The sequence below is a fragment of the Daphnia pulicaria genome, chromosome 3, assembly GCF_021234035.1.
Source record: "Daphnia pulicaria isolate SC F1-1A chromosome 3, SC_F0-13Bv2, whole genome shotgun sequence".
Lineage (NCBI taxonomy): Eukaryota > Metazoa > Arthropoda > Branchiopoda > Diplostraca > Daphniidae > Daphnia > Daphnia pulicaria.
The window spans coordinates 7421511-7442768 of record NC_060915.1 but is presented as its reverse complement, the minus strand read 5'-3'; the positions used below and the strand labels follow the sequence as shown (position 1 = coordinate 7442768).

The window sequence follows — 21258 nt, the reverse complement described above, 5'->3', positions numbered from 1 at the left end:
CAACAGTCCTGCTGTGATGGCTGTATGTGTGTGTGTGTGCATATAGAATAGATATAGATGTCTATGCGTATCCTGGGCCATAATGTAAAGGATGTTGTGTATAGCTTAGAGGAAATGATCTGAATAATAAGGGCGTTGGTCAGTTTGACGAACGGGATTCGAGGAAACGCTCAAGGGAGAGGCAACCCGCCCGTTTTCCCGCGTGTCCCCCTTTCCTGAACATGTAAAACAAAAGTATAAAAAATGTATTAAAAAAAGAAGAGAGAGAGAAGGCTGCATTCTCTCTCTCTCTCTAGCAGTGTTTAATAGTGTCTCGTGTGTAGAGATATAGACACACACAGTGTTTTTGGTGTGCCGGCTAATAATGGAGTAGTAGAAGGGCGTGTGCTCAATCGGCCAATGCGTCCCCCCCCCCTTGCTAACAATGGAAAACCCCTTGGTACTACTTTCCTCCCGAAAAAAGAAAAAAAAAATTACCCGGAGAGAAAGAGAGCTTCGTGTATTTCCTCTTCCGACCTCGCAACTTCCACCGTAACCACCCTCCCCCCCCCCCCTTGTTCCTCTTCCGATTTAAAAAAAGAAAAAAGAAAAAAAAAGGAGGAGGTAGAAACTGGACGACGCTGACGAGGATGTGTCAGGGTTGGCTGAGCTGTTGTATACTATAAAACATTTGGAAAAGAGAGAGTTAGGAAAAAAAGAGGACAGAAAGATATGCTGTAATGATGTAGCGTCGGAAACAACTTCCGATTCGGAAACAGGAAGCAGCTTCCGCATGCTGTCACGCCACCAGTTCCCTTCTATATCCTACCCATCTATCCAACTATCTATCCCTGTGTCCACTTATATCATAGCACCTGAACCCACAACCCCCCAGTACGAATATTAAATGTCTCCAGCTATATATTTTCCTCTGTCCTTTCTCTCACAGCGCCACGAAGGCCAGGACGCCAGTCAGCCGACGCTATTAAATAATAGACGCACGACGATCAGGCACTCGCCAGGCCTTGCCATAACCTCCTGCCACTCCCCAGTAAGTCCAAACTTATGTGAACTATCGCTCAGACTTGCTGCGTTATGTGCAACACACCCAGAATAGTCGAAGCGAGCCGGGGAAGGTCACCTTCACCTATATTTCGCAGTTGTATAGATGTTTAGGAAAAATCGAAGCACACATATGCACCGGTTTTCGAATCAATGCCATATGACGCAAGATAGTGTATAGAATTCTTTGGGGATGCAGTCAGCTGGAGCTCAGCGGTCAACCGCGTTTGAATTCATATTCAATGAGGATTCGAGACGTAAGAAATTCTGAAATTAGAAAACTGCCGCCAGTAATTTCTATGATAGAAATTGTCTGTTTTTCTTTTATCAAATTTTTATTTTGGTAGGAGAAATGTTTTGGTTTAGAATGAGCTTATACGTGTCGCCGTGCTTATGGTCGTGCATCTGTGAGCGGGAATGAATAATTGGATCAGCCATGCAAATAAGGACACAACAGTGGGAGCAGATACGCGGGTGAACTGCCGGTGTCGTCGCCTTGGCTGTTGCCAGTCGCCGTGTGCGTCGTCACTGCCGCCCTTGTAGTGCGCAAGCTGTTCAAATGCGATTCAATAAATTACCTGAGTGTCACTCAGAGACGAACAGGTATAGAGTAATGAATAAGTGCTAAGGAATGGAGCGATAGGAGACCGCCCACTCCACACCAGACGATCATTTTCTCTTCCAATTTACATGCATGTAACACATGTATACCTGATCTCGATCAAATAATCGAAAAAGAGAAGGGAGGCAAAGAAAAAAGGCGGCAAGCAAATAGTAATCGACCAGCGAGTGGCTATAGATGACACAAGTGTACATCATTTAATGACACGACCGAGAGTGGCAATCCCGTGGCATTATTGACACATCTGCTGGACGATCCGACAGAAAGAGAGAGAGAGTCGGATAAATCTGTCTAACCGACCCGTTTGTTTTTGTTCTTTTCCATCAATTATCTGTAGCCAATCAGGTTTCGACAAAAAGCCCTAAACCGGTTGGGTCTAGGATCAGTTGAAACAGCTGTGGGCTCCCGAAATTGAACCGAAGTATTTCAGAGTTCATTGAGTAAATTCTACGTCAACCAAGTGCCGATTTTATCGACAACACGTCACGTGGATTACAGGAAAGCGTAGGACATGATGACGATACACGCCCTATTATGGCCGTTGACATTTTGGCCTATTGAATCATTCAGAGAATTTTTCTTTTAGTTTTTGCCCTAGTCAAAACAAGCACTAAGGAACAAATGAATTAAAATTGAAACATTAGAGAAATGAAAGAGTAGGACTAGCTACTACTTATATGTTTGGAAAACCCCTAGGGGAAATAAATGGCGATCCTTTATGATTTTACAGGAAACAACCGGAGATTGAACGAACTCCTCTCACATTTGCTCCGTTATCGTTCCGAAAACTCCCTCATATATTTTTTTGTCGTCCATTCGTTTTTTTTTTTTTTTTTTTTTTTTTGTTGGGCCGGAACGAGCCAACAAAAGTGACCACGCCCAATGTGTCTACATAGAGTGCCGTATAGTAGTAGCGCCGACTGCATGTACATACTGTAATAATATTCCCTAAGCTCATGTCCGTCCGTTCATGTGTGTCTTTATTCTTCGTGCAGACGAGAGAATGGCCGAGAGACAATGCACCGCGGGTCGTCATTACTCTCATTACCGTGCACGGCTTTTATGAGATATAATAATGAACTTCTCTGACGACGACAACGACGACTAGAACATTGCGGACTGGCATTTTCGTTTCACCGATCGTGACGACGATAAAAAACAGGAGAGGAGGGTGAAAAAATAAAAAGGTCGTCTACTAGTCCTCTCCTTTTTGTTTTCGGTCGTCTTCACCCTTTCGCATTTGGCTGGCCAGTTAGTTGTGGACTTGGGATTGATCAGTCACACAGCCCACTATAAAGCATTACCCAAATGAAAAAGAAAAGAAACCAAACAAAAAATTGATGTTACAGCAGCTCTCTCTCGGACTGTAGTACAATAAGAGTCATATTAAATAAATGAATGTGTGTTATCTCACACGCCACGCTGACGGTAGCGGCGGCGGCGGAGTAGTAGTAGTTGCACGTCGCGGAGACTCTTTGCCAAATGAAGAGGCTCGATGACCTAATTCAGAGTGCGGCTCATCATGATTGTTGGGGCAGAGTCGCGCGCCATTTCCCGCGGTCGCCCAAGCAACTTGCGTTGGTACACGATCAAGTGGAATTATTGATGACAACTTGCGAGTCATTCTATATGGTCCGGGTTGAAGGATAACACAAAAATACACACACACAAGGAACACAAAACCCTAAAGAGAGCGATACGGGGGGCGTATTCCACTTGGTGCAAAGCGTTTTGACCATCTTGCCGGGGCCGGGACAAGTTATAAAATGTATATCGCCATTCGATCCTCTTCTTCCCAGGGCAGACGCCCACCTGTGACGTCACCGTTGGGCTCCGTGTGTCGTGTCAAGAAACCATCACTTTCAAATGCAACGAATGGGGATTTAACGACTAAATGAAATTACTTTGAATTAGCCTATCTCGAAAAAACAAAAAATGGTTCGAGCGACAGTTGACGGCCATAAGGCTCGTGATAAGAAACAAGTCGAAGATTGCGACACGATAAGAAAAGTAAAACTTGCCCAAGTGACACAACATTGGCGTCGGGCAGCGGGTCAAAAATTCGAGGGGAAAAACGGGAGCAGATGAGACGTCGGTTTTATTATTTTGAGACGGGATTTCAATCATCGTCACTGCAGCTGCCCTTATGTCGGTTCATGTAGTCGAGGCTGTCGGAAACGGCCCTGGACTATCATAAAATGCGATGAAAATTAGGACGAGTCAAACAAACCCCAGTAGCTCCTCCTCGGCATCTACATAATAAACATCCAAATAAGGCAAGAGACCCACCGTACTGTCTCTCTGGACGCTATCATATAGTGTATAAAATATAATAACAATAATAAAGGTGAGTGACAAGAAAGGAGCTCAGAGACAGAGAGCATTGAGCAGCAGATTGCTCCAAGAAAATGGTCGCGTGCGTCCGAACCTACCACCCGGCCGAGGCTCATTCATTTCCGCCGGCCTCTCTAGCTCCGTCTCACTCCCCTGTATACTACTACGTATGTACACCACAAAACCAAACGACTGGTACTACACTCCTACAACTACTCTGCACAACCGTCTTTACTAAATAATGCGATGAGAGAGAGAGAGGGGGGGGGGGATTCGGGGGGTCGTATACAACACGAAAGTCGAAGATATAGACCCTAACTTCCTGGCCCCCTTTTACTCCGGGCCCCCAAAACTCAGACGACACAGATGGGGAGAAGAAGAACTGGAGAAAAAATATATAAAGTATCATGAAGAGATCTATATAGCTGGCAGCCATGGTGGGGAGATACACTATAACCTTGTCATTATATCAGAGAGACAGATACAGACGCAGTAGGCATTATACGTGCCATATAGTTCTGGCTGTTGACTAGTTGTACACATACGTGAGAGAGACGAGAGACTCACAGTGTTCACTGTACAAAACAAGGGAAGACTCGAATGAGGCTAACGAGGAGACGTAAAGGTGGGTTACCGGTACATTTTCTCTCCAGCCCACCATATGGCGCACAATTGCCTTCTGTTTTTTGTTTTCCTTTTTTGGAAAAGAAAAAATAACCTTCAAACAGACTAGAAAGAAAACAAACACACAAGAGTACATGTACAATCGGGTGTCGGATCTTGATCGTCAGACAACCCCTTTCATTCGCATCGTGCTTTTTTTTTCTAGAAAATTCAAAAAGACAGAAAAGAGTTTTGGAGCGACAGACGTGACATTCCCATCCGGACGGGATGTGTGGAGTCGCCAGATAAAAACATCATTGTGCAATAAAACGAAAATGTGCGCGTCTTTCTTTCCCATCTTGAAAACTGGATGTTGGGAAAACGCATGAAAGATTTCACATTTTGTTGGTTTTTATCGAACGGGAAGTGACTGCAACGTCGCAAGATCGGCGCGCAAATATTTGGTTTTCAATTTTTATCAATTGGGTTTCCAGTTTTAATTTTAGAAAATAAAAAAAGAAGGGGGGATGATTTCTGACGGAAATAACACGCCGGATGGTAAGGTTTAATTGCACAGTGACGAGACCGATGGTTACATTTGTGATATAATTGAATGCTATCCTATATCCCACACACCGACGGCCGATGATTATTAGTGCGGGTGTGTAATACAGCCGCTCTAGAGAAAAAAGGGCGCGCTCTTCAATTTTTATTTCATTGCTCGTCTATTTGATGGGGAGGAAGTGGACGTCTAACGTTTCAGGTAGAATAGACGCAAGCATTTCAATATAGAGTGAAAAACAAAACAGTGGGGGCTAGTACTACTACTCCTAGTAGCAGCTCTCTAAAGATAATGGAAGGAACAGACTACCTCCTCGGTAACGCCTCTTAACTTCCTCAGGTTCAATTGGGGTCACTCCGTTTTACAGGTGATTGATGAGCGCACCTTTCCCTCTGCCCCCCAACCACACACACACACTTTTCTTGAGCCCCAACTACTTCTTGTGTGATGTAGTGCGGAGAGAGACTTTGAAGACGCAAATAAAAAAACAAAACAACCCCCGTCCAATGCCTCGTAACTCTTCGACACACGTAGTATGTGTGTATACGAGTTGCGCGGTGAATGGGAATTTAATTGGTTGGAAACCGTTTGAACAAATAAAGACTCTCGGGCCGCATACAACGGCTGCTGGACGGATGGTCAATCAAGTTTTTCTGAAAGGCAAACGTCTTGCAGGCGGAGTTGCCCATTACCGGGATCCGCCTATGTGTGTGGATTCGAATAATGTTGCATTTCCCGTTTGATTTCTTATTCGTTTTTCAAAGACGTTGTTAGGCGAGATCTAACGACTGGCGACCGACAGTAGCCTCAGGGGCTAGGTCCAGGTATTCAGTTTGAGATTCGCTCGAGAGATATAATTTTTAGCGCGCGTTTCAAGTTATTAGTTCCGAGTTAATCTGTCCTGCGGTCGGCTGCTTATCCTGTCTCTACTACCCACCTCCATCTAGCTTCCTTTTTTTGTTGTTGTGTTGTTGACGACACACAGCCGGAAATCGGAAACGGCCAACATCCGCATGACAATTCCGGTTTGTCTTCGCCACTGTGTGTTACCTCTTTTTCTCTCTCTCTCTTTCCATGTACCGTTGCTCCTGCTGTTGTTGTAAAAAATAAAAGGGGAAAACAAAAAATGGCCCTTGTGTAGAGGCGAGTGGACTTTCTCTTGCTGGCCAACAACTTCCGAATGCTTTTCCGATGTTGACGACACGCCCGACATTCAAAAAACAAAGCACAGAGACAGACAGAGAAATCCCAATGGCTGCGCTACTTTACTACAACTTCGGCAGGAGCAATAGAGCTTCCTTATATTCCAGTGTTGTTGACGAAGGATCAATCCGATGAGATAGAGGCAGATACCGGCTTTCCTCATACGCTACAGTGGATCGCATTTAGCTCGGGCGGAAGAAGATAAAAAAAAGGCCAAAAACCAAAAAAAGAACGTCAGCGAGTTGCTATATAGCTTATCCCCTTATGAAACGTACCGGGACGTATATCTCTGAGTCCTTGGTCTTCTTGGGTCTATTTTTTGACGTGGCGACGGCACGTTAATTTCATTGTTTCCGCTTCATGGGAGCCACAGAGCTAAAACGAGCGCGTCGACTTTTTCCGCTTGCCATCGGAGAACAATGCAAACATTATTATTCCCATGCCCACATTTATTTTGCTTGTTGTTTTCTGAATTTTTGAACGTGTCAAAGTTGAATTGAAATCGACTCGGCGGATGCGTGATAGGGGTCGGCGGGGGAAAAAGAATCGGATGGAGTTTGGTGCGGTCATCGTCGAGTGACGATCGTGAGAAAGCGCATCGGAAGCCCAACACAATTGCGTCGCTACTTTTATTTGTGTGTTTCTGCGGCCGGGGGGGATTTCTATTGCCCTTTTTGCCTACGGTACATCCCCCGATGACCTTTTTCACGTTTCTTTCCAGATACTGGGAGGAGGGGATCATATCAAACGTGATCCATATGGGGAAAACAAAAAAACAGGGAAATTGGAAGCTCATGAACACAATGGACAGTTGGTTTGTCCGTCTGTTAAGTACACGTTACTTTTGTTTCTCATTCTAATCTGATTAGTCGCGGTCGTCGTCGTCGCTACAGGCCACCGACAGGGAGACGTCGTATAAATCATGTTCCACCGTCTCTATCTCCCGATCCTGTGCCCCCACACACACACGCGCGGGCTCCTATAATATTCTTTAATATCAAAACGACAATGTAGGTCTTCTGTATTTGTATAAATACAATAGCTGCTGAACAATAATAAAAATGCGAGACAGGGGGATGATCTACGAGACTGGGATTCGTTGTCTCCTTGTCACGTCCTCTATGCTACCACACCCAAAAACCCGATAGACGGCGACCTCTTCACTCACCTGATGACGTTCAAAACATTCGAGAGGATTCCTCTTTCATAAGGCGACAAATAAGGAAGTCGAATAGCATCGAATTTTCATCATTCGAATCAAATCAGACGGGATTAAAAAAATATCCCTCCTGTGGTCTGGTCTGCGTGTCGCAAAGAATCCGGTAGTTACCTGAGCCTTAGTTCCGGATTCCCGCAACGCCGCGCTTGGTATACATATATATCCGGCCTCACTACGGAAGGTCGTGTGTGTGTTTAGTTTCTTTCTATGAATCATCCGACATTTGACAGTAGAGGAAACAAACGGTAACGAGCCCAACGAATTTAGAAAAAAAAAGGGGGGTGATACCGCGAATGAATGATTCGTCGGTTGAACAAAATATGGAAAATGCGTGAGATGCGACCTCCGTGGATATGGAGCCAAAGTTCTTTTCCCACCCGTGGTGAGCTTCAACCTCAAAAGAGAAAAGAATAAGACGAAGTTTTTCGGAGAGATAAAAAGAAACAAAAGCCACAGCAGAGTAGAGTAGAGTAGAGTTGTTTTTTGTGTGTGAAGGGGGGGAGCGGAGCATTGAAGGGAAAACCCGCATTTCTCATGCTCCACGAGGCGCGCTTAGTCTGCGTTATAAGTAAGTCCACTCTCTTTTCAAACTGACCCGCCTCCTCCCCCCAGTCCAGTGCATCCCTCCTTCTCAATCCATCCACACAACCCAAAAAATGGTAATAATAATATGACGCGCGAGGTTCTGGTTTGTTTTTTAAGGGCGGACATAGGAAGTGCTCTTTTGTCAAGTCGGAAGGAAGCAAACATTTTCGGTAACCGAGGAAGGAAGGAAGGAAGGAAGGAAGCTCTTCCTTCCTTCCGCGTCCCTCTTTTATTATTTTTTCTCTACATGATAATACGTACGGCAACGCATCATGACACTGATTTTATTTATTTTTATTTTTCGGTCGGGAAACGAAAAGGGAGGAGGCTTTATATTGTTTGTTGTCGACTTGACGCGCGTCGCTTCTCAACCGTGAACGACAAACATTGCGGCAGCGACAGACGATCTGCGTGAGCAAGTTATAACATGTCCATTACCATCGAATGATTGAAACGGCTGGGAATTAAATCTAAACGAATTTTCGAGTGACTTTCCACGTGAATTCATTTCGTGGCTTCCTCCAGAGAAATCGTCAAGACAACCGAAATTGGATTCAAAACAAAAGAAATTGAATCATCATCTTTCTATCATTTTCCACGAAAGAAATGAAAGAGAAAAAACATGTACAACACAAAACGGTTCCCACAGACATCAGGAGAACGGCGGTGAAATAAAACCGGACGGTGCGTGTCTTCTCCAGTCTACACAAGAAGACGTTGGAGCTCCGTCAACTTGTCAAAAAAGAGACAACAACAACAACAACAACAAACAACAAACAAGTGGCGAAGGGAGTATATGAAGAAAATAGAAAGAAGCGAGCCGGAAGCGTTTAAAAGTCTCCCGAAGATTGTCGTGACCCTTTTATATTATTATCAAGATGAGGGGGAGACGACGATGATGGCGCGGCCCCCCCAGTCATCTACCCACCACCACCACCATTTTTCTCGTTAATATAAAAAAAAATGAACAAAGGTGAGAGGGAGGAAGACGAGCTTTTTTTTTTCTTCTTCGGTCGGGGGGAGAATAAGGAGGAGGGTTAAAGGGGGGCGTACGTATCTACGTCTTTTGTTCATTACCTCCAACAGGTTGTTGCTTTTGAGGTAGAACGGAAGGAAGTCTTCAGTCGTCAGTCAAATTTCTTTCTTTTTTTTTTGCTCCTTCATCTCTGTTTGTTTGTTATTTTACAAGAGGGGGGCAATCAGTCAGGGGGGAAAAGAAGGAAGGAAGGACATATAAGAAGACGAGGAAGAACATCTACCTGGTGATTTTCGTATCAAAGCTTGACCGTCTTGCTCGGTTATCCGTTTCCCTTTAGACAAATATATTACTGAGCTTTTTTTTTACTACTACCGGTTATCTGTTTCTTGTGTACACGTTTGATTGAATCTTTATGTAGGAGATGGGGTTGAACTTAATTTCTTGGCATTTCTCAATGTGAAAGAGAGAAATGCCCACTATCCGGTGAAAAAACAGCACGGCAAATACAATGGCGGTAGCAGTAAGAAAGAGTTTCAGTTGTATAATCTTCTCCATTAACAAGTTTTTGGAACGTAGACTATACTACCGATAATGGATAGGTCTCTTTTTTTCTTGTTGAATGCATTGGTAATGAACCAACAGCTCGGGGTCTGTCCATTTCCCCATTGACCACGGCGGTGGTGACGTTCCCATGTCAACAACAAATTGTTGCTGTCAACCTATTCGTCGGCTCTTTTTCTTCCTTTTCAACCCAAACAAAAACCCGAGTCCCCTTGATCCCTCCTCAAACACGGCCGACCTATTCTCGATCACTCAACTAGAGGAAAAAAAGACTTCGCTCTCTCAAGGGGATATACATATCTTGGCCGTTTTCTATGAATTTTCAAATTGGAATTGCTCTTCTCACTGGCGGGCTGAGAAATGGACAACACACGGCAGATGGAAATTTGACCAACAAAAGATTCGACCATTTTCATTAGCAAATAAAAGAAACGCCGAATGGAATAATCATCAAACATATCCATGAGAGATCGATCTGCTGCTGCTGTACTGGTATGTTTAAGTTGTGGCGCTGGTCAGATATCAGCAGACTATTGTGGACGTAACCATTTCCCGCGGCCGACAATTCCCACGGATAAGCTTTGACACCGGTCCCCCCCCCCTCCTCGATCGATCGATCCGTCTTGTTTGTACACTGAATAATTGATTAAGTCTCTTTCTCCAATCGGTTCGATGTCGCAACGTTTCCTAGTTCCCGTCGTTTTTACTTTTCCTTTTTACCTTCTGTCTGTCGCGTTAAAGTCTGGCCCGTTTCCCCTGCGATTGCTTAGCTATAGATCCAAGTAATCCATGATGCAATACGACGTAGTGGATGGATGGATATCTTGATCTTTTAGCCTCACGACAACAATAAAAACAGTGCGCAATGGTGGCGATCAATATAGAGCCCAGGCAAGTAGTAGTACGTCTAGTTGTTGTTGTTGTTGTTTGTTCGTGATCAATCTACTATACAATAGGAGACCCTGGGAGAGTTTGGAACTCGAGGGAACATTATTTGAACGCCAGACTTTTATATTAAGAAGAGATGAGTCTTTGATGAAATCGATTGGGCGACAAAAGGGGTCCATCACACGTCCGTCGTCGTCGTCATGTCCATTTGGCTGTTTATTTGTTCTCTTTGCTCTACTACAGTTAGTGACTAGTAGTGAGTGTTTAACCTCCCCCTCCTTCTGCTTCCTCGTGCCATGTTTATAATTCCTTGTTGGCTCTCGCTCCATCTCTCGCATATAGATGATCGGTTTAGAGAGAAACGGCAACGACGACGACGACGACGACGACGACCAACTTCTAGACGAACTAAGGACACAGAGTGCTCCAAGTTTTGACAAGAGCCAACGGTCATCACCGTGATCTATCGTCGGTGCGTTCGACTTGGGACGTTTTGCTGATAGACGGCGACCGGTTTCTGATTATTACTTACATCACATAACAAGCTTCAAATCCGTTGAAATGGAAATTGAATGGATCTCTTCCGAGCTCCGCTATTAAGAGAGAGACAAACATTTTGGCTCGAGAGAATGAGATACACGCTTGTGCAGCACAGATGATAAGAGGGAGAGAAAGAAAAAGGAGGGATTGTAACGAGTAACGACGTGAAGAGGGGGTGGAGGGGGGAGGAGGAGGATGGGAAGACAGGTGTGCAGCTGCCGGCTGCTGCGTCTGCTAGTTGTTGTATGTACAACATCCTCTCTCTCTCTCTACCATCGACCCCAGCTCTCGGAAAATACTGTACGACTAAATATTGCCTTTATATTTTTCTGCTTTCCTCCCGCATCGCAGGCCAAAGAGTCCGTCAGATCACCTTTGGGCATGACGCTGCTGAAACATGCATGCATGCACACACATATGTACGCTGTAAACCCTCCCTCTTCGATCTAACGGCTCCGAAATGGACAGCCGGATCGACTTCCTATTTCTATAACGGGTCAAATGAGAACACACCAACCAGAGGAAAGAAAACATTTGTCTAATACATCCGGTCTTCCAATGATTCTTCATTTCTTTGACAGTAGTCCAACATACCTGTGTTGTTTTTCTCTTTCTCTCTTATTTTATCTGGTGACAATGTGATCTGTAACGGTGACAAAAATAGAACTCATCCGGATGACGTCAGTTGGTTAGGTAATCCACTCAACAACGTAATATTTACTCATTAACATTTGACTGTTCCACATCTGCCCCTTAAAGAATTAAGCGTTAAGTGAAACAAAATTCCTTTTCAAATATTCAAGGTGTCTGAAAGCCGTTTTTTTGGTAAAGAATTACATTTAAAATAAATAACCATTCGGTAATAAGGGACGCGGAATAGAAAAACATGTGCAAGATGAGTGTGGCCGAGCGGCTAAGGGAATCCTTAGCGAGTCTCCGTTTAATGTTATTGTCCTACGTTATTTTGAGTCCTTTGCTCTCTCAAGATTGACACACGACGACGACGACGACGTCGCCGTTGCCGTCGCCATCACTATGACTATAGCGTCAAATGAATTACAACAATGCTGCTGGGAAACCCGAAAAGTTCAAAAGCTCGTTCTGCACTCGGCATTTTCTGTAATATTTTCTTATCATCCGGGAAATTTATTTCAGAATAATTCGGGACAAATGACTGGCGCTCTTATTTAAAAATGGGGGAGAAAAGAAATGAATTAAAAAAAAAAACCGTTGGGAAATAGTTGGTCGTGATAATGATGGGCGTCATTCTTCGATTGGGCACGCGTCTCAAGGTGGTGTGGCACGCGAACGGTCGAAGAAAGAAAAAGTCGGTTGGAATGAAGAAAATAAAAACACGGGGGTGAAAGAAGAAAGGACGAATCGTCTTGCAACTTCTCCATTTTTAAATAGACACGTCATAAAAAGACTCCATCTTTTACACACTGCAGTTAAGCAACACAAAAGGTTTAAAAGGACGACGACGACGACGTCTTGGGTGGAAAATAGACAGTCGCAGCCGTCACACCTTTATTTTCCTTGACATGACCGTTGCGCGATAGAGATCCGGCGTCGGTTACAGCCCGAGGGCCTTTAATTCTCCCCTCGGTAATATCTTCTTTCCAAACTTCTTTAGAAATTAAAAAGACGCCACGCGTCTTGAGAGACCAGCGTCGTCCCATATCTCTGAGGCGATGAAAAGAAAGAGAAGGACTTTTTCTTTTTTCCCTTTTAACAAAACCTTTTCATTTGCTGGGACGGACTTATAGACGTAAGAAGTCACAATAGAATACACACACACACACCCTCTTATAAGAAAAGGGAAAGAAAGAAAGAAGGGGGGTTCCTATTTTCACATTGTCCGTTCGATTTAAAGGTCCCGGATTGCGCGTTGACGTTGGGAAGAGACTCGACGATTCCTTCGTTTTCATTCATCCCCCCCCCCCTTCCTTAGCATTCCCCTCTTCGATGAAGAAGATGGGAACCACCACCTTGGAAGAGGGTGGAGGCTCCCATACGCAACTGCCGACGCAAGAGCGTCGGTTACCTCCTCGGGGGGTTATTCCTGGCGAGTAAAAAGGGAGGACAAGAAAGGGTCTCCACTTTTTCTTTTGATTCAGACACACTTATCCGATAAGAGAAAATGTCTAAAGAAGAAGAAGAAGAGGGGGGAATCTCTCTTTTCTTCGTTGCAAAAGTTTTTTTTAAAGAGACGGGTCACGCGTCCTTGGGTTTTCCCCCTTCCTTGGACGACGTCGTTTTTCTTCTTTAAAAGTAGAAGAAAAGGGACGTCGCGGCGTCACTGACGGTTACGTCCCTGTGGGCTATTGGGGGAATCCCTTTGCCCTCAAGAAAAGAAGAAGATGTTAAAGGTCCTTTTCATATCCCCCTTTTCCTTTGTGTTACATCGACGTCGTTCTCCTTGTAACACAAAATCAGAAACAACCAAAAAACGATAAGGGGTTCAGGGGAACAACCTACGGGAGACCTTTAAAAACGGTTTTTTCGACACCCCAAGGGCTTCTCTTTTCCAAAACAACGGACAAACTTCTTCTTCTTCTTTTTCCCAAGGAGGAGGCGTTGGGTGGCCGGAGCGTCGTGAGGAGGATCATCCCGACAAACTCCTTTTGCCCGAGACGTTTGATAGGATAGACGCAGGGAGGTGGGGGGCGGGAAAGAAAAAAAAGTAAATAGGAAAGACCCCGTGACTCTTAAGTCTCTTTCCTGAAAAAATTAAAGCAGATGGATATATTTGCCGGATAATCCCGACGTTTCGTGAGAGTTGCACACGGCATACATTCCCGAAGCCAAACAAAATTGGGTGTTTTCTTTGCTTTTTCCATAGACTCAGCATTTCCTCCAGTATGAGTGACGAGCTTATCTTTCCTACAAGCTGGTGCAGTGATGCTTGCATCTACACTAACTCGGTCGACTTTTTATTTAAAAAACAAAAAACAAGTTGAAGACCTTTTTCTCGTTGACACGACAACGGCCCAAAAATTCCAGAAAAAATCTGGCGGGTCGGCTCTTTTTCAAGATTCTTTTCTAGGGCGTCTTTATTTACGTCAACCGAAAAAATGTTTGTTTGTTGTTTGCGTTGCCGTAATAGAAAGACGAAATGAATAATCTTATCGCACGAAGGCAAATTGCAACCGATTAGACGCGTACGTCAGTTAGGAAAAAAGCGAATCGCGACTGGAACTTTGGGTTCAAGAACGCCAGATGCTTGTTAGAGTGTCTCTTTTTTTTTTTTATCTCGGGATGTTATTAGGAAGTTGTATCACCTGCGTTCAAGTCCGACTAAAGGCTAGTGGGGGGATGCTGCGTTTATTTCCTCGGCGTCGCCCCCCCATCGACGGAAAGGTGGTCCATGACATAATAGACGATGATTTCAATTGAGGGAGGATGATAAAAAGACGAAAAATAAAAAGAGAAAAGAGAGTCATAGTTTGAGCGTCGTTTCGGCTCCGGCTGCTGTACCGACTGACGGAGATGGCGTAACATCTGCCTGTAAAACGGCGTCGGTGGCTTCGAGCACACAAAAGGTGCGTGGGTTGAGATAAGAATGAAAAAGAGAGCTTCATCCTCCTCCTCCTCCACCCGAATAATTTTTTCTTTTCTTTTTTATTTTGTTGTTTCTCCCTCCCCCTCTTCTTTTTTGACTAGTAGACGAAGAAGAGAGTCGGTGTATACAAGCGAGCGCGTGGCGCTAGATATGCTATGGGGGTTGCTATGGTGACAAAGAGAGACCGAGCGACGCCAACTTTGTACGTTCGAGCAGCTGCTGCTCGTAGCGTCGGCGAGCGTCGCCAGCACCGAGAGGAGAAGAAGAAGGAGAGGGGGGGGGGGGTTTGTAGGGAGGAGGAAAAAAAGAAGAGGTTATATACCACCACCACTCCAGCCCCCTTCTCCCACGACATGGACATCTGCTCGCTTCTGGTCCTTTTGCCACACAGAGACACACACGCTAAATTCTACTGTGCGTTGCATTTATACAAAAGGGTGGGGGCTCTTTCTCCTCCCCATGCAGACCGAAGGAACGACCGAGGGTTGCCAAACAAGAGAGCTGCTCAAGAGAATAAAAGAAAAAGGGAGTTTTTCGAATCCGTAAAAAGAGGGGGGTTCAAGGGCTCATAGCTCTCTCTCTCTATGCGTGTGTGTGTGTATATATATAGAGACGCCGTTGAACGACGTCGACGACGACGACGACAACCATCATCATATATGGTTCTTCTACTCTCTCTCTCTCTCTCTCTAGTTGCTGTATGGATACATGTAGCCAAGACAACACACTATTGTTGTTTAAAAGGACGCCAGCAACACATTCAAAAAGCCCGGCAAAAAATAAAAACCCAACCCCTATAGTAAATCTTTATACTATTCGATCGATTTTCTCAATGTATATACGCCAATTGAATCGAAAAAAAAAAAAAAAATCCGCCCGTCCATATAAAAACCGGTCGAAACTGATGGCCGCTCTAGAGCAGAACCGATATCATCAATCAGAATAGAAGCTCGATCGAAGGCATTTTCCCATTTGATTTCTATTCCATTTAATCGGTGATGGAAGGAATTGTGTATAGACCGCTAAAGAAATCATCATGTAGACGCTTGTTGCGACCATCTTGATTGTTATCTCAGAAATGCGCGTGTGTGTCAGCGGTCGTCGTGGCAACCGACGTCACATGATGATTTAATACAACGGTCCACTGACGTACGTAAAAACAAGCGAAATGAAAGAAAAAGGCGAGAAGCTGTTGGGTGAACAATTGGCGATCATCATGTGTCGATTGTAACACACAAAAATAAGGGGGCACTCCGCAAGAGCTAGAGTGTTACTGTAATAAGAGTTCAAGGAAAAGACATTGGGCCGAGTCGGCATACATGTCATAAATCTATTCATTGTCGGCCAGTGCCCAGCTGCAAGAACAATCAAGGGAAACTGCTGGGCAAAGAATAAAAAGAAAAAAGAGAGAAAGAGGTGCAAGTCGATGTTAGCCCTTTTTGCGCCATTATTGAACAAGACGATTGCAATGACGACCGGCGGGAGTCTGAAAGGCTCCAGCTCCCGTCGAGAGAGTAAGTAAGTAAGTCGGACCCGACCACTCTCCCCTCTCTTTCATTGTGATGATATAGTTTTCGTCCGGCCCCAACACACACATCTCTCTCTCCGCAGACTCCACTCTGCCACCTGTGGATCAAACACATTTTCTTCCGGCAGTTGTCGTTCCCGTTCCGTCGTTATATTCTTCTATTTTCCCCCCCACCCAAGTACTACTCGGCTCCTTTCTCTATTCTTTCCCCATCCGACAATGTCGTCAATCCAATAAAGGCTCTTTTTTTATCATCGCCCATCTCTCCGAAAATGTTAGCAGCTTATATTTATGTGGAACTGTATCAAGTCAACAACAAACAACCGACACCAGGGCTCTTATTCCGTCTCATTCTTTCCAGTTGTTAGAGGCATCTCCGTCTCAATTTCACAAGGCTTTGACAGCGACATATCGAGACAGAAATGCGCTTTGATGGCAAAGCGATCAGAGGAATCTGACAAAATGGATTTTCGACGAAAAACCGCACGACGACTTTAAAAAGTAAAGTTTTTTTTTAAGTGAAACAGGGCACGACGCAATTTACAATTTAAAAAATAAGCAGCAGTTGGATAATGCCAGATGCGTCTGTTGCAACCAGACTGATCAGATATATATCTCGAGAGTCTATAGACGTTGTTGCATATTGTGACCACCTTTTGTGAGAGTAGAATATATTCCACTCACAAAAGGTTGATTCACTCGAGACACGCACACGAAAATGAAGGGAAAACGGGATGAATCAGAAAAATTCCCAATCTGCGGTGGCCACCATTATTTTATAGACAGTTTTAGTTTTAGTACTCGACAAACAATCGCAGTTTGTATCCTACGAATGCATGTGACAAACAAAAAAAGTCAAAAGTTAAGCTGATTTTACGTCAATTTAGTAGAGTGATACTCCAACTTATTCAATTCGTGGCTCAAAATTGCTTCGACAACTTGGGAATATTCACACAGGAATCAAAGGCAAGAGAAAGGAAAGAAAAGACTCACTTACCTTTTTGATGCCACGTGCTGACGAGCCATTTTCCAGGGTGTCTCGACGAAGCAGCCTCCCAGCATTTCTTTGCAAATCATGGGAGAATTCGATTCGTCTGAGGCGTGCAGTGAAGTCGAACACCATTTTCGTTTGATTTTGAAACGAACAAGACGAAACAAGTTATAATAAAACACAAAAATGTAAGCTCTTTCGTCACGAGTTTTTCTCGACACACACTTTAGGATGGGCACAGTTTCTTTCCCATATTCATAACACGGCAGTGCATGTTGCAGAATAATTGTAGTGTGGGTTTTGTTTGTTGGTCACAAAAGTGGCCAAACATATGGCAAGTATGGTGCGGGGAATAAAAATGTACGTTACAGATCGCACTCATTATTGCAGCAATGGCCACACGATGTGAACAACTGTGATGAATAATCGTTGTTGTCAGTTTTTATCATAAAGGTAACCTAAATATTCAGTGTCTTTTATTTTCCACATTAGAGAAAAATTGTATCATTATTATCTTTTTACTCTTTAAGGATTTTTTTTTATTCAAATACTTTCACCAAGAAAACTTTAAATTAATCCTAGGACGATCCAATTCCAAATCTGACTGTTCACACCCCCCTTCTCTCTTCTGTCTGAATTAGATGACGCTGTCCCACAACTTTGTGAGGTTTCGTGTTAATCCAAAGTTTCCCTCTATCCTTGATTATTAATTTATACAATTTTTTTTCCTCAGCAGGTTCAAACTCCACATTACGTACATTTTAGGCAATTAACTCATTGAAGACACCGTGCGAGAGGTGTCGAGAAAAAAAGCCGGGCCAACTGTGAAACCGAGTGTCGTGACGTTATAACCTTTTTTTTTTTTCCTTTTTTACAACTCTCAAAAGACCCAAAAGTTTTTCCCGACATTTTTTTTCCTTTCGTCGTCAGAAAAGCAAGGCAAGATTATTACATACTTTAGAAAAAAAAAGAAGGGCGCCACACTGAAAGTTCTTGGCACTGATGGATAGTTCAGGAGTTAGGAATATGGTAGCTATTGCGCAATATTAAACGTATGTAATACATGCCGGACTTGATGATGTCACGAACGTATAAGCGTCTGAATACTTTATAAGTTCCTTGCTTCCTTTGCCAACTGCTCTTCCCTAGAAACCGCCATCGCAACGAAATATCAACGTTCTCGTGACCAATACAAGCGATCAATGATCATTCTAAACCAAACTGACTGATAATAACTTCCAAGCAAGCGAAATCGACTGCAACCGCCAATCCGCTAATTCTAGGATCTAGGATGCATAAATATTTCAAGTTTCTAAGAATCGTCAAAATAGTTAAGTTGTCGTTAATCCTTACTAAAAGGATCAGGAGCACACGGATTTTGTGATGATTCAAACAGAAATAGTGTATTTTCATACGTGATTCGTCTTTCACTGCCACCTAGGGGTAGAAAACGAAATAAAGAAGAATAAAGAAAAAAGACCGAAAACAGACGAACGCAGTTCAGTATGTTTAAGGGAACACTCGATTCTTTTTATTTTTTATTATTATTTATAACTCTCATGTTTCCTTCTAGATTTGTAGAATGCAACTGAATCGGGAACTTTAAACTAGTGCTTCCTATAAATGATTCGCAATATATAAGGTCCCTTTCTATGAAAAGCTTATCTTAGATTGATAAGAGCAGAGTACGGGGGTCTTCGATTGTCTGCTTGATTTTGCGCAAGAAAGTCACAGCTTCCCTTCCGTCGATAAGCCGATGGTCGTAAGTCAAAGCTACGAACATCATGGGACGAATAACCACCTAAAGAAATCAATTTAAATATAATAACAACTCGCGATTGATATTTGTTTTTGATGAGTCTTTAGTTATTAATTTTAGTCTATCGTACCTGGCCATTGCGTGCGACGGGACGATCAAAAATTCCATGCATGCCCAAAATAGCAGATTGCGGAGGGTTGATGATTGGGGTACCGAATAATGAGCCAAAGACTCCACCGTTGGAGATGGTAAAAGTACCTCCATCCATATCTTCTACAGCCAATGCGTTGTTCTTTGCCTTCTCACCCATTGCGGCAATAGCCTTTTCAATGTCAGCATAGTTCATAGAATCTAGATTACGTAGAACGGGCACCACCAAACCCTTCAAATAAAAAAATAAAAAAAAATTAATTCAATAATTTAACTCTGAATGCTAAACTGTAGCAGAATTACTTTTGGTGTGGCAACCGCCACAGATATGTCGATGTAATCGCGATAGACGATTTCATTTCCGTCGATGACGGCATTGACAGTAGGTTGATCAGCAAGGGCGCAAGCAGCGGCCTTGACGAAAGCTGACATGAAACCCAACTTGATTTTGTGAACTTTCAAGAAGGCGTCACCGTGTGTTTTTCTCAGCTCCATGATGTTGCTGTGAATTTAAACGAAATATGTTAATTAACTTACGGCCTCAAGAGACAATGGTATACTACCTCACCTCATATCAATTTCGTTAAAAGTTGTCAACATAGCGTTGACATTTTGAGCTTCCTTCAGCCGCTGAGCAATACGCAACCGCATGCGGTTCATTTTCACGCGCTGTTCGGTTCTCGTGCCAGTAATTTCCTTGCTATAATCTGCAGGTGGAAGACGGGCTAGGGGAACAGCCTAGAGATGAAAAATATTAAGAAATAGGTTAAAATGATGGGGGAATGACATTTAATTCGTACTTGGGACGTCTGCGTAACGTTAACAGGAGCAGCAACCCGAGGTTGGATGCTTGCTGCTGGGATGGCAGAAATGGGGGTTGTCGGAGGGGATGGGCGAGGAGGAGGTGTTGATGGGATCGCACCAGAAACAGGTTGGGCGGCAGGGGTAGGCGGTGGAGGAGCAGGAGCAGCTGGTGAAGGTGTTGGAGGAGCAGCAGCAGCAGCAGCGGGAGCAGCAGCTTTGGCAGCACCTCCTAGATTAAAAAACGGTTTAAATTTATTTTTAAATGTAAAATTTTCTGGTAGCATAATAGTTACCTGCACTCATAATGAAGAGTTTAGCTCCGGGTTGAACAGTAGCACCATCACCAACGCACAACTCAGTAATGACCCCACTGCAAGGGGCTTTAACCGGGATCGATGTTTTGTCCGTTTCAATATGGCATACTTCTTCATCTTCTTGGACTGTATCACCAACAGCTACAGAAAACAAAAACATTCTATGAAAAACACCATAAGATCCACAGGTGCAAGTCTATCAAGTTGAAACAAAGAAAAGTAAGCAAAATGATTTGAAATCTTTGACTTAAAAATACTGAAATTAAGCTTCAAGATTGACATTTCCACTCAAAGATCATTTCTGTGCTACTAATACAGTTGTACCAATACTCTCTGGAAGAAGCATACCTTTATCCCATCTTACATCACCCTCACTGATGGAGTCTGCAAATGGTGGTACCATCACAGTTTTCGCATCTCCTAAAAAAAGTATTTTTTTATTATTATGACTATTTATTGCCATTTGGAACTAGTGAATTTCACCTAGTACTGCAGAAGTTCTGAATCCTCGACTGAAAACTGTGATTGGATTCCATTGGCACCTCACATCATTTCGCTGTTGGATGGACAGGTAGCTAGGCTCTTGAATACCAATTTCACATGTTTCCTGAGATTAAAAACCAATACGAAGAAATATCATTAAATTAATTGTAAGATGAAAGTAACCAACAGGATGTGGCAAAATCATTCAAGGTACAAGGAACTTCATTGACACATTTTTGTTTTATTATTTACTCTTATACAAACATGTATAACCTGATGTTTGAAACAAGCCGAAACTCTGAAATTGCCACGAAATACTTTGGCAATTTGCTTCGAAGAGCCTATGGAGAGACGTAGAGCAGCCATGATTTTTCTGTTCGACTTCGGCTGATCTTGATGTGAGTTGCGAATGAAATTTGACTTTGCTGGTTAACTTTAAAAACAATATAAAAACTCCCCTTCAAAATTTTACATTAAAATTTTAGAATTAAAAATGTTATTTAATCTTCGTGTATGAATAAACCGGGAAT

The 21258-nt window shown here is 43.4% G+C and overlaps 1 protein-coding gene and 1 long non-coding RNA gene across 2 annotated transcripts; one reads left to right on the top strand and one right to left on the bottom strand.

The window, feature by feature from the left end:
- The first annotated feature begins 17228 nt into the window (after positions 1–17228).
- On the top strand, positions 17229–18697 carry LOC124328409. The gene is made up of 3 exons (XR_006916289.1): positions 17229–17671; positions 17801–17885; positions 17955–18697. It is a non-coding gene; the product is annotated as an uncharacterized LOC124328409 (long non-coding RNA).
- Positions 18606–21161, bottom strand: LOC124328405 (dihydrolipoyllysine-residue succinyltransferase component of 2-oxoglutarate dehydrogenase complex, mitochondrial-like). The gene is made up of 9 exons (XM_046787173.1): positions 21002–21161; positions 20729–20852; positions 20594–20665; positions 20225–20386; positions 19928–20160; positions 19696–19865; positions 19431–19629; positions 19108–19359; positions 18606–19019 (listed from the first exon to the last, which is right to left on the bottom strand). Exons 1-9 carry the CDS (start codon positions 21092–21094, stop codon positions 18885–18887), a joined length of 1440 nt encoding a protein of 479 aa, XP_046643129.1. The 5' UTR covers positions 21095–21161; the 3' UTR covers positions 18606–18884.
- Between the last annotated feature and the right edge of the window lie 97 nt (positions 21162–21258).